Raw genomic sequence first — 15,001 nt, forward strand, 5'->3', positions numbered from 1 at the left:
CACACTGCTTTTGAACGATCTTGCATGAATCGAGCATCAGTTTTTGAGTGGTGTAAGAGATTCAAGGAATGTAGGGAATTTCTGAGGGATTATGAGAGGTTTGGGAGGAGTAAGAAAGTCAGAACACCAAATTTGATTGGCCAAATAAAGAATTTCATGGATAAGGACCGTCGTGCGTCTATAGAGACAATAAGTGCACAGTTTGATGTCAGTGTAGGAACTGTACACACAATTATTCGCAAGTGACTGAAGATTTGTGCGAAGTTTGTCCCAAGGTTGTTCAGAGGAGATCAGAAAGAAAGACGTTATCCTGACAAAATGGTCGAACTGATCAATTCAGATCCTATAGTTCTTGATGCTCTTGTGATGAAAGCTGGATCTTCTACTATGATCCAGAATTTCCAGTGGAAGCATGCTGGCTTTCCCAGATCCAAGATGGTCCGACAGAGCAAATCCACCCAGAAACTTATGATGGTTCCTTTTTTTTTTTTTAACAGCATGGACATGATCTACATGCATTGGGTTCCCACTGGACAGACAACAAGGAATACTATGTTGAGGTTTTAAGAGATTCCGTTGGAAGAGGCCAGCATTCTTCAAATCAGGTCAGTAGCCTTTCCACCAGGACAATGGACCAGTCCACAACTCGATCTTTGTCACAGACTATTTGACAAAGATGGGCATCAAGACAGTTCCTCACCCTCACTATAGTCCAGATCTTGTCCCTGTGATTTTTGGTTATTCCCCAAGCTCAAGGAAAACCTTAGAGGCTGTCATGAGACAATTGAGGAAATGAAAGAGGCTGTGACGAGGGTCAGTGATACGCTCCGACAAGAGAACTTCCATGGGGCCTTCCAGAAGTTGTTAGAACAGTACATCAAGTGAATGGAAGCCAGAAGAGATTAATTTGAAGGGGACTAGAGCTAGAGTTTCATCTGTGTACTATCAATAAAAGGGCCCATATGAAAAAGTCTGGAATATATATATATATATAAGTAATCACCCACAAACAGACTGTTCCACTGTATTCACTAGCATCCATCTCGAACCAGAGTCCAAATCTACAAGCATCCAAGTTGAGAGCAGTTCTACACTCTGGCCGATGAAACTGATGCCCGCAAACGACCTCCTTAAATGTCTATTTATATAAATATTGGACCCTCCGTTTTTTTTTTTTATAGAGCTCGATTTTTTTTTGTTTGTTTATTTACAAACAAAGGGCTTTGTGTTATGCCAAGTAATAAGCAGATGAAAACGCTTAAGATAGTGCTCTACCCTATATGTGTGTGTGTGTGTGTGTGTGTGTGTGTGTGTGTGTGTGTGTTGTGACACTGTACGGGTCATTAAGGAAAACACAGACACGGAGATGAGTTAGAAAAGCTAAAAAATATTAAAACAAAAAACCAGCATATACAAAGTGTAATCGCCGTAGTAATGTCCCATCAAGATGGCAGACTACGAAAGTACACTGTGCATCCCGAGAGTCGTACCTCTTGGTCTATCTCTACAGTTAGAGTTAATCTTTAGTGCATGGGTGAATCCCCACAACGATGTATATATATATATATATATAGTCATCCACATACAGTACTGTTTCCTTGTATCACATCTCATCAGTGCGGCTAGACATACACCTTTTCCCAGCCGTGGATCGAACCTACAACCATCGTGTTGACAGTCAGCAGCTCTAACCATCGGACCAAGAATCAGTGCCCATAAATATTTCTTCTCAAATGCCTATTAAATTAGCATTTGCCCGTCGCAAAGTGCTCAAACTGTCAGTTTAGTTACAAACAGTGGGCTTCGCTTAATCGCTTAAATACGCGTCAGGTGAAAATATATTTACAAAGTGCTCAACTCAAGAAGGAGGGAGCTTATTAGTACATTTAGTATTGGATTGTGTAGTGGACTTTCGGTCAGCGTTCAAGTTGTGGATAACTTGGCAAAGACTAAGAGGAGAACTATTTATGGCACAATGGGAGATTCCATTGTGCACACATGGGCCAGTATATTCCTTGGATTGTGATTGGCTGAATCACCTGATTGGATATGCTTGTACATAAATACAAGCCCTCAGTCCAGCTCAATCTGGTGTCTGTCTTGTGCATAAGCTGGACCCTTCGTAAGTGTTGCTGCTATTATTATTATTATTATTATTATTATTATTATTATTGTTATTGTTGTTGCTGTGTGTTACTGACTACTACAGTTCTTTTGATTATTCTACAATATATATATATATATATATATATATATATATATATATATAAAATGAATAAATGGCAAAAGTCTATATTCCAAATTATATGATGTTGATCATCTTACAATTTATTCCTTTAATTCAGTTGTCATTTACAATTCTTGGCAGTATCTGTTTCATAGCACAAAATCAATCACTTAATTATTATATCAATCAGTGAATATATTTTGCCCTTAACTCATCAAAAGAAATAGCAACAATCAATCCACCAAAAGGAAATAAAATACATTTGGACATGATTAAAAATCTGAAAATTCGAATAGAAGTTGCAAATATCTTATAATTTTCTTTCATTACGCCATTTTGAATTTCATATATATATATATATATATATATATATATATATATATATATATATATATATATATATATACTAGTACAGCACCTTGCATTACTCGGTCGTAAAATACACTTGAATATGATATTTTAGTTTATGCAGATTTCGTATTTATTATTATATAGTAAACTCTCTATTGATCATTATATTGTACCCAATATAAAATGGTGATTTCAAAGTTAGAAAAAAAAATGACTTGGGTGCCATCAGCTAGAATCAAAACTGAAACGTTTGGCGCCCAGCATTATTCATTACTATCTGAACTAATGACAGATGAATATTAAAACTTTAAAAAGTATCCAAGTATATTTCCGTATACATAGAGGAGAACTTAAAGTCGATTTATGCCTTCCAAGTTCCAATTCTTCCATTTTTAACCGCTTAGTAACTATTTTTACCGACTAAAACTAAATCGAATTTATTCCACAGGTCTAAATCACCTATATATCACGTTTCAAGCTTGTTAACAAAAAATTGACAGAGTAGTTTAGTAGAGACCATTCCGCACGCACAGAGAAATGGTCACTTATATATATATACACACACATATATATATACACACACACACACACACACACATATATATATAAATATATATATATATATATATATATATATATATATATATATGATGAGAACAATGCAAATAGTATTCCGATGAAATAGAGAAATAAAAAAGGAACAAACCGAGTTATGTATTCATCAACGTTTCATCTTTCTCACTCATTACCTTTTCTAGACATACCTATTATAAAATCCAATAATAAACTATATTTCAAAGTTCACTGCAAAACTACACACACAAATAATTACAGACATTTCTACTCACACTAGGATAACAAAATAAAAAACAGGTATGATAGTTTACTCCTACGTGCATTCAGAATTTGCAGTCCAGAATATCTGGAGGAAGAATTCAAATACCTCACAAATACTTTGAAAACCTTGCAATATCCCACATATTCCATATAACAATGCTAAGCGAAAAGCTCCACAAATATTTTCCAAAATAAATAAACAAAAATCATATGCAACAGAAATTTCTCTCATGAACAGACATCTTCTTTTACTGACACACACCAATAATACAATAATTTGCAACACACTAAACAAACTAGGAATTCCAATCATACAAACCACATCGCAAAATATCAGACAAATATTAAAAATACCAAAACAAACCAGTTTCCAATGTAGGTATATACACTGTTCTTTGCTAAAATTGGTATTTTATATATATATATATATATATATATATATATATATATATATATATATATATATATATATATATATATATATATATATGAGGGAGGTAATGTTGATAAATATTTATACACTGCCGATCAAAAATTTAAGACCACTTAAAAATCTTTTTAAAAAAAACATTTTTTAAGCATAGATTTTAAACTCTTCCGATTTTAGGGGTTACCAATACTACAATCTAAAAGGTTATGGGAAACAAAAGGCTACATTCTAAAGATTTATTTTTAAAATTTACATTTTTATTAAATTAGGCTTTTTACACATGATCCAAATTATAAGACCAGAGACAAAAATTTTATTAAATTGTACAAAAAAGTGTATGAAAAGTGTATGAAAACATTTAACAATCAAACTTAATAATGAGTTGTACCTACACTGTTTTTGATGACTTCAAAAATTCTTCAGGGCATGCTAGAAATATTGGTTTCCATTAAGCTGTGGGGGATCCTGCTCCAGTTTCTGAAGATGGCTTCACGAAGTTCATTTTTTGTTGAATATTGTTTGCTATTTCGATAAACCTCTCTTGTCATCCATCCCCAAACATTTTCAATTGGGATCAAGCCCGGTGAGCATGCAGGATGTCCCAAGAGATGGGCTCCATTTTGTTGTAAAAAGCTTAAGGTCCGTCTTGCAGTGTGGATCACAGCATTGTCCTGTCGGAATAACCATCCGTCTCCACACAAACGATGACTCTCCATCATCAAAGATGCTTTTTGTAGCATGCTAACATAACCAGCTGCTGTCTGACGACCCTGCACCACCTGGAACTCCATCGTCCCTCTGTAAGAAAAGGCACCCCATATCATTACGGACCCTCCACCACTGACATGTGAAAAAAATTTCAAGGGGCATGTTTTTGTCATGCCAATATTGCTGGAAGCCATCAGGACCATTGAATTTCTTCTCATCAGAAAACAGGACTTTCTTCGATTTTTCAACGTCCTAGGTTTGGTATTCACAACCAAATATCAAGTGGTTCACTTTGTGATGTGGAAGCAATCGAGGAATTTGTTTAATTCTATCAAATTGTACAAAAAGTGCATGAAAAGTGTATGAAAACATTTAACAATTAAACTTAATAATGAGTTCTACCTCCGCTGCTTTTGATGACTTCAAAAATTCTTTAGGGCATGTTAGAAATATTGGTTTCCATTAAGGTGCGGAGGATCCTGCTCCAGTTTTTGAAGATGGCTTTACGAAGTTCATGCTTTTCTGTTGTAAGTGTGGTCTGATGGTTATTGGACTGCAATCAGCATCTTTAACCGCCTTAATTTGACTAGAAGAAAGTCTGCTGTCATCCATAACAACCCGTCTGATTCTTGGGGGGGGGGGCTACCAAAGGATTTTGCTTTTCCATAATTCTCAGTGTTCTTTAGAAAGTTGCAAATAACAGTTTTACTGCGATTTACCTTAGCTGCTGTCGCTCGCTGTGACAAACCTTGCTTATGGAATCCTAGAATTCGAGAGCGCTCAACTTCAGTTAGTTTTCTTGCTTTAGGTATGGTAACACCTTTACACAGTGATTGCTAATCTTTAACTGAACTAAAAAGCTTAGAATTACCATAAATCTTACAATTTATACTCTTGGTCTAATAATTTTGATCATTTAATAAAAATGCAAATTTTTAAATAAAATGTTTGGAATGTACCTTTTTGTTTCCATAACCTTTTAGATTGTAATATTAGTAACCTTAAGTCGGAAGGGTTTAAAATCTAGCCTTAAAAAAAGGTTTTCTTTTTAAATGGTTTTAAATTTTTGATCAGCAGTGTATAAAAATATTGTTATTGCTCTCTTAAAACATACTAAACCTGTCTGCAATGATAATAAAGATGCTAACGTCATAACAGTCAAAACGACAGTGTCGGACGTAGACTTTCTGTAATATACTATTCTGTATTTCTGTAAATACACTCTTGTAAATATACCACCACCTTGTTTTAATTATTATCGGCCCCTCAAGGGTGCGACAATATGTATGAATTGTTTTTACACGTCTGAACTAATCAAATATCCTTTATATCTCTGGAGTAAAATTATAACTGCCTATTACTATTACAAAACCCTCTTATCATAAACGTATCACATAAATGTGTGTGTGTGTGTATATATATATATATATATATATATATATATATATATATATATATATATATATATATATATAAAAATGTTATTTGTTTTTGTTTTTGCGATGTGTTTTGAATGAATTCAATTATTTACGAAAGTGCATTTTTACCTAAATGCGAGTTGGGAATAATTTTTTCTTTAACCAATTTGGTACCCCCACATGGGGAGCGGTATATATATATATTATTTTCTAAAATATAATTATCCACTGACACGTGTTTCGTCGTCTACGACTCATCAGAATGGCTGAATCTAGCGTGATTCGAAATCGGGACCCCACGGTAATGAGCCTGACCTATTTATCCGTTGGTCCATCTCGCCGACTGTTAGGATATATTGCGATTTATTTAAATGTTATTTGTTTTTGTTTTTGCAATATGTTTTGAATGAATTCAATTATTTACGAAAGTGCATTTTTACCTAAATGCGAGTTGGAAATAATTTTCCCTTTAACCAATTTTGTACCCCCACATGGGGAGCGGTATATATATATATATATATATATATATATATATATATATATATATATATATATATATATATATATATATGTGTGTGTGTGTGTGTGTGTGTGTGTGTGTGTGTGTGTGTGTGTGTGATAAAACATGCAGCTCGGCACGATTTCAAGATAACTTACATAAAATCATTATATTCAATGTGCTTTGTTATTTAAATAAATATTAAAAAATAATATTAAGTCAGAGGAAATTAATTTGGATGCACAAAATGATAAAAAAAAAAAATCACTAATCCTAAAAGTATAAATTGAATAAAGCCTGTGATATATTAGGACAATCTTGAAGTTAGGAATTAAAAGAATGCATTTAGTGTTCAATATATGCTTTTATTAGCTGTGTTTTTACACGTTTGAACCGGATGCTTTTCTTGAATAGAAGACAGCAATACCTCGTTTCTATGTCTTGTGTCACATCACTGAAGACTTGTAATATCTTATAACTGACGATTAAATATACAGCTTCAATTTTTTTAACGGATCTAACCTAAATAATAGCTCAATTTTCTTCTGATGAGTTCATTTTTTTTGTAATGGTAGTACTTTCAAAGCAAATTGTCATTGTTGTCATTAGGGTTGGGACGCTTAATCGGAATCAGGAATCGGAAAAATCAGAGCTTTTTGGTGTATCGGAATCGGTATCGGAATCAAAAAAATTTGATTCTATTGTTACATGATAAGGGCTGTCCCCTTTTCATATAAGTATAAAAATAGAGAATTTAGTTAAAATGAAAATGAAATAGCAACAGACGGAATTCGAACCTCGTAATTTAGGTTTAGAAATAGATTACGGGTGAGAATTTAAAAATGTAAAACAAACGTTTGTTTAGAATATAGATAAAATATTCAAGAAAAGAATGTGAGCTGTTAAGTTTGTTATGAAATTTTAAATTGAAAGAATGCAGCTTATAAGATAATGTTATTAACATATTGGAAAAATAGGTTACTGAGTATAGGAAAAGTTTTGGACACGTATGTCCAGAACACGTGAAAGAAGGCACATGTTTTAACATGTGTATGACGTCAGGGAAAATAGAAAGTTCTAGGGATAGAGAAAAACTTTAGTTAGAAGAGACAGTCAGTGAGAAAACTCAGAGAGAGTCAGTCGTCTAGGAAGCGAGACGTCACTTTGAAACTAAAATGTGAGACTTTGAATTCTTGATGATGGAATCACGGCCGGTCGTGTGACGAAATAAACCATCATGTGTTTTGTAAAGCTCGTCTTGTCTTGCGATTCTTACAAAAAGGTAAAGTGAAATTGTATTATATATTTGTGCTATAAAATGTCTTTACATACACGTCTCAACATCATCATGTCTACACAATGTCCGAACAGTGAACACTGTCTCCTCGCTCAAAGAGCTTTCTTCTTCTACACATCTAAGGAATGAACATTTAAATATAGGAATCGTAATAATATGAACAATCTCTCTAAGTCTCTCTTACAACAACATCTATCTCTCTCTGAGTCTTCAACATCCCTCTTAATAAATCTCTCTAGGACTCTTTCTAAGCATCTCTCTCTAAGACTCTCTCTCAATGAACCCCCTTATGCAACATAAATATAATTTGGTGCCGTGACCAGGAATTTTCCAATGCCAAAACCGATTCCTAAAATTATCTTTTTTTTATTTGATTTTGGATTGAGAAAAATCTTCCACCGCTGATAGTACTAATAAAATAATAAATATTTATCGCTTTAAACTCCCAGTAAGACTAAAATCTCTGGATACCCGTATTACAAGTGTGTTTTTACGTTTGAGAAAATATAGGCACATTTAAGATGCGTTTTTATGGTAATCGTGACAAAATAACAACTTTATAGTTCAACATTTAGAGATTTATAAAGAATCGGAATCGGAATTGGTAATTGTATTGGAATTGGGAAAAATATTAGAATCGTCCCATCACTAGTTGTCCTGCTAAGTCTTGTTGCATCTCTGAATTCTGTTTTCCACCACGGATAACTTTACTATCCAATGCTGGTATTTCTCTGTCTTTTTGTGTTGTAGTGGTTTACGATATTTCATGCTTGCATATTTATAGAAAATTCTTACAATTCCATCGTATAGTGCACCAGAGGTTGGCAACACTATAAATGAGCGTGGTGCTAATCAGTTCTTATAGTCCTAGTCTTACCTCCATCTTTTTAACGTAAGATCTCGTATTCAAACTGAATCTCTTTGTTATACGAGTCTTGTATTCATTATAAAAGTCTTTCATTGAGGTCAACATTCATTTTGCCTTTTGTGACTTGCCCTGGAAGATTGCGCCTTAATTTTCTCTCCACAGGCATTTCTGATGATAGTAATCCACGTACACCCAACGTAGTGAAATGTATTAATAATCGTAATTGTTGTAATGTTAACGGTTATAAAATATACCTATATTTTTTTTTCTATACTGTCTTACGTGCTTTTCACAGCCAATGACGAAAAACACTGTCTTTTGTCTACCTGGCTGCTCGCCAGAGACCATCGGATATCAGTAAAAACTGACAGTGTTTAAAACAAAATAATGTAGAAATAAACACAGGATAACGATTCTTAGGAAATTTAAAATGATTTATTTAAAACATAATGCAACGGAGGATTAAACTATGGTGCTAGTAAATTTGATTTGTGTGGCTAGACATAATACGTACTATTAGACCGTGGGTCGATAGAGTTCATCTTGGAACCTACATCCAATAATAATGTTTTTCCCCTGCAAGGATAGATAAGTCTTGCTTCAATGTCTCTTGACGAGGGAAGAAAATTACAAGGTACAAAAACGTTGTCTCTTTATAAACATAGAAATAAATATGATTTCCATCTAACACATCGTTACATTTTTAAAGGATATTTTTTACTGTATTTTTTTTCAAGCAGTCCATTTCACTACAGTAATAACGATAACAATGCCGTCCTTTTGAATTTCTATGCAGCTGTGGCATTGCATGCGTTCTGCTGACAAAATAACATGAGCCATTGTCTAAGAATATTTTCTCAACATCGTCAAATCGATTAAAGATATGCTGCATCGCTTTGCTTAGATCTTCTTTGGCATCTGGTCGGGATCAACATGGTTTGAGTGGCTATGCGCTATTAAAATGTCATCGTTATTGGCTTGTGTACATATGCTTCAGAATATATATATATATATATATATATATATATATATATATATATATATATATATATAGTCATCCACATACAGTACTGTTTCACTGTTTCACAGCTCACCAGTGCAGCTAGACAGGCAACTACGTCAAGAAGCCAGGATCGAAACCTGACTGCCTTAACGACAGTCAAGGCTCCTAACCATTACGCTATCAGCGGCTGATGTGCGAGTCGTGAATAACGATGTTTTGACATTGTCCAAACCACCTAAGCTCGATTTGTTTACACAAAGAGCATCGCTTTATACGCTAATGGTAATTCGTGTATCACTTCTCAATATTCATATTTATTCAAAAGAAAAACTTGTTCCGTTATTCATTTTTTTTTTCAATTATATTAAAAATCTATCATTTAATGTTTAGTGAAGCAAAATATTTTTCCTGTTGATCTATTCAACTAGAATATATTTTTGCCATCACTGGTCAGCATTCCAGTCATAATATGCATCCATCCAATCTGTGTCATCGATATATCTATCTGTATATCTATCAAAGTGAGAATGTGTGTGAGGACACTTCTTAACCTATATACTCAACGACTTTTTGATCTACGGACTTGAAATTTGGTATATAGGGTATGTCATCTAAATTTAAATTGTTCAAGAAATCAAGGAGTTGTCTTTCATCTGATTTTCCAGTACGCCTTATTATTGCATCTTTTAGAGCATCATATGTTTGAAAAAAAAAATTTTTTTTCATTTTACTCATACCCACCCCAACAAAGGCACATTGCCACTGAGATGTAAGAATCTACTGCGAATTAGCGGCCATGCCCACAGGGACACTCTAAGTAGAGAGTTGAACAGTGAGATGTCTGTTCACATTACATTTAATTTTTTGCATGTTAGTACATTGGGGAAGCGATGATGGGACAGGGGTTGGATCTTGCTTCACAGTGCGAGACCTATTAGATTGGAGACTCTTTATTTTTAACCCTGTCTAATAAGACGAAACTAATGGTTGATACATCAGCACAGATGTGGCAAGAATACTCCGTGCATGGACAAATGGTGACTTTGTAAAGATATAGGATACTGGCAAGTGTAAATAGTTTTCTAGCATGGTAGAGGGATCCCACCTTTCTTTGCAGCAGCCTTTGCAATGTTTTCTTTGTATTTGTTCCAATTCATGTTTCTTGTGAATGTTAGGCTGTGGAGTCTGAATGATGAACTCTCAGCTAAAGTGTTATTATCCATGATCCAGAAGATCAACGATTTCTGTTGCTACATCTGTTTCTCTATTTCATGTGCATATCTTGAATTCTGTAATGCTATTTTTTTTTGTTTTTGTTTTGTTTTTTTTTTTGTTTTTGTTTTTTTCATATTAAATATCGCATATACGTGGGGAAAACCAGGTTTGTACGTTTGTAGGGTTGTACAGGGTGTCCCAAAAGAAGCTGATGGTTAAAAAAAAAAATTCATAACTTTCTTAATTTTTTATATTTTTCTTTTATTTTTTCATATCATCTAGAGTAATCCTTTCAAGGTTATTATGAGTCGTTACACTACCGAGGAGTCGATATTTATTATAGAGTCGTATTTTCGGTTGAATGAGTCAATATCAGAAACTCAAAGAGAATTTCGACGAAACTTTAACACAAGAAATTGCCCTACTCCCAATGCAATAAAACCAACCACAATAAATGCTCTTAAAAACAATATAGAGGAGGAAATTAAGGCCATAAGCCCTGAAACATTAAGTGATGTGCTGGACAATGCCCTATAGAGAGCACACGGGTGCGAAAATGAAAATGGTGGACATTTGAGTAATATCATTTTTCATAATTAAAATTAGACCTTGTGAAAAACATATCCTAGATTAAGTTGTGTAAATAAAATTAGAATTAGTAGACTATAATATCTCACTATATCTCCAAACATCACGGAGAGGTTTATCTACCTACATATGAAAATTGGTAAGCATAACTTAAATATTGAGGAAGTCAATCAAATTTAAAATCCGTCAGTTTCTTTTGGGACACCCTGTATGTAGGCAAGTTCGCATTCAGTTCATTTAGAGCCATAGTCGTTTAAGTAGGAATTTGACTAAAGAAATAATCACGCCGATCTCATCAAACATGTGGATGTACATTTTTTTTATTTTATGGAAATCGCTCCAGACAAGGCAATGCATGAAGCCACTTGATGTAAGGAGCTAAAAACTACCACTTCAAGGATTAAAAAAAAACAAACAAACTAGCAAATGATAAGTTTTAGAATCTAACTTTAAAAAAAAAAAAACAGCAATTCTTCCACCTTTGTCAGAAATATCGCTCATGGAATGTGAGGACAAAATAAAGGAAGCGAAAGTGATGAAACTTGTGGAAAGTAAACCTGATGTTCGTTTTCTACTATCCTCTTGTTAAACATTAAACACATAAGCGAAACTGGCAGACACCAACACGGTTAGAAATAAAAATCCAGTACTCAAAAAGGGTTGTATAAGCAATAAGCAATTTATTAATTACTGACACGTGGACCTTTATAAACTTACTGAATGAAAGTCTCTTCCGTATTTTTTTTTTTTTTTTTTAATAAAATGCCTCTTCAACGGTAAGGATTATTTGTATGTGACTATGTGAAATGACAAAGAAATCTCTGTGTGATCTAATTATATTTTGCAAAGAGAAAACGGGTTTGTATTACTGTACACATAGATTCGAAAAAGTTGTCAAAAAACAAATAACAAATAAATGTTATCAAAGGCAAGATAAGTTACTTTTCTACCAAACTGGATATAATTTTCGTGTTTTTATTCAATTTAACATGTTTATTCAGCTCGAAAAGCGTACAGTGTTTACCGATGTATTGAAAAATTCAAAATGGCGCCCGACTCTCTCTTTAACACGGTAAGTTCGGGAAAAACTGTTATAAATAATAAACTAGACAAAATACTGTTAGAAATTCGCTCAATATATGTTACCGTGACATAACTTGACATATATTCGGTGTTTTTTTTAATAGTATTTTGCCTAGTTTATTATTTATAACACCTTTTCCCAAACTTACCGTGTTAAAGAGAGAGTCGGGCGCCATTTTGAATTTTCCAATACATCGGTAAACAATGCACGTTTTTCAAGCTGAATAAACATGTTACATTGAATAAAAACACAAAAAATATATCCAGTTTGGTAGAAAAGTAATTTATCTTTCCTTTGATAACATTTATTTGTTATATATTTGTCTTTTGACAACTTTTTCTGAATCTATGTGTACAGTAATACAAACCCGAGAAAACATATGATGAGTTTACAGTGTAAAGTGTCTGGGTTAGAAAAGGGTTTGGTGATATTTTGCTTTAAAAGGAAATAGCAGCAGCATAGTGGTACATCTGTTCGTCACTTTTTAACAGCTCTGCTTGACTCACTGGGTGAATTTAGGAGGAGGGGCTCAACTGATTGACTGCTAAAAATTCTGGCCTCTGCACACAGGCATCAGCTTAAAACAAGTAGCTTTTACAAGGTGGAATGATAAAATTGTTGCCCTAGAAAAGACGACAGGATTCCATTTCCGTTTGATGAAAACTGGTTTTCATTTTTTGTTGTAAATCATCTACTAGTTGGCCAGTTGTGTACGAATCCCAAGAGCGATAGGAGCCTTCTATCATGTCTGAAAGTGACACAATGTTCAAAAAAATGAGATCGGAGATGCGCCACTGTACAACTCATGCTCTCTACTGATCCAAGTTATGACAACAGGATAATTGCCAACACCTTCAAAATGCAAATCCGGACAGTTCATCGCTTGAGGGCACAGCTCAACAATGTTTCCAGCCACGGTTATGGTCTTTGATGCAGTTCCAAGTGAAAGCCATATCATGCCACCTCATATTTTCGAAGTCGGCTTGAAAGGCAACACTAAGGTGTATCTGGATGTGCTGAAGAGAGTGGTGATCCCCTGGTGCAATCAGTTGGCCGCTGGCAGACCTGAGGTGTGGCAGCAGGATGACACCAGCTCACAAGTCCAGAGATCGAGGTTTGGCTTCAGAAGGAGAGCTACGAATTTGTAACCTTCTCTCAATGCCCCCCCCCCCGCATCCTCCCCGGACCTGAACTTACTGGACTACTTCGTTTGGTCATACGTCGAGAAAATCACCAACATGACCTCTCACAACACCAAAGCTAGCCTGATCGCTGCCATCCACCAGGTATGCTCCCAGTTCTGGATCTGTATCGAGGCAGCGATTGAGACTGAAGGCAGCTACATTGAATAGATGTCAGCTCTGCTACATAATCAAGTTACCGAATTGATTTTTTTCAATAAGTTTTAAAATAAAGCTGTAATATTGATTTCTTTAGGGCGACACTTTTATCGTTCCACCCTGTATTTTGAGTACTAAAAGTGATTTTGAATGCACAAGGTGATTTTGATGTATCGCAGATGTAGTTGAAAGCAGTGACATATGAACACGATTTTAAACGTTTTTTGTTTCTCAATATTTCCGTGTAGGGTGGGGGGTGTATGAAAAACATAATTCTGTTTTATTAAATGAATTTCAGGGGCATGGCTTGCGTTTTTAATTGATTAATATTTTGGAGGTGTGTTTTTCATTGTAATTTTTCAGGGCTGAAGAACTTTATAACTCTAACCTTAACAGTTCTCTAATGAAAGTTTTTAATTGGAAGCCCATATCCTTTGACCTTATCTTTGCCCTTTCATGGCCTTTACTGAAGACATAGGTCAAAATTATATTTCCTTGGTCAAGTATGCCAGGTTTGGTTGAAATCCAACAAATAGTCTCTTTGTCTACAACAAGCAAACAGAGAGACATTTTTTTTTACAAGGGAGTTACCCTTTATCAAGGCCCAAATGCCACTCGAGGATAAGGATTAATGAATGCAAAGTGGTAGTTTAGTAATCGTTAATGGTGTAAATTGGATAGAATTTGATTATTTAAAGGGACGGCTCTACAAGAACTTGTTTACATTGAACTTGAAGACGACCACATTGTAATTGGCCGGAAAGCATGTGTTCCACATGTGGGCAGTTCTAGGAAAGAAGTTTTGTTCATGGAATCTGCGTTTAGATTTCGAGTGAGAAAAATTGTTAATAGTAATTGTAGTTAATTGAGAGTTTTTCTTGTGAAAGTTTGGCAAGGGAGGACCATGAATTGGAGCTCAGACGAGAATTTGACATGAAAATAATGAGAGCAGAGACAGGCTTGCAATGTTTCTTCTATGGGAAAGAGGTTGCAGGGAAGAGAAAAGGTCATCACCTACTAAGTTTCAAAGTCAGTTTGGAACTCTATCAAGGCAAGATAGGGTGCTGAGCAGCCCTTGCCCAGGTGTGGCAATAGTATTCCATTTTAGGATGTACTTGGCTCTTATACACATAAAG

At 34.5% G+C, this 15,001-nt stretch overlaps 1 protein-coding gene across 1 annotated transcript in view; it reads left to right on the top strand.

Annotated features, from left to right (window-relative positions):
- The first annotated feature begins 318 nt into the window (after positions 1–318).
- Positions 319–15,001, top strand: part of LOC145288141 (uncharacterized) — a 111,924-nt gene continuing 97,241 nt past the window's right edge. Inside the window, exon 1 of the mRNA XM_080136201.1 lies at positions 319–438. Coding sequence (XP_079992327.1) covers positions 319–438 — 120 coding nt within the window. The remainder of the gene's footprint in view (positions 439–15,001) is intronic.

The sequence above is a fragment of the Euprymna scolopes genome, chromosome 11 (genome assembly GCF_053919585.1).
Source record: "Euprymna scolopes isolate OS-2025 chromosome 11, ASM5391958v1, whole genome shotgun sequence".
NCBI lineage: Eukaryota > Metazoa > Mollusca > Cephalopoda > Sepiida > Sepiolidae > Euprymna > Euprymna scolopes.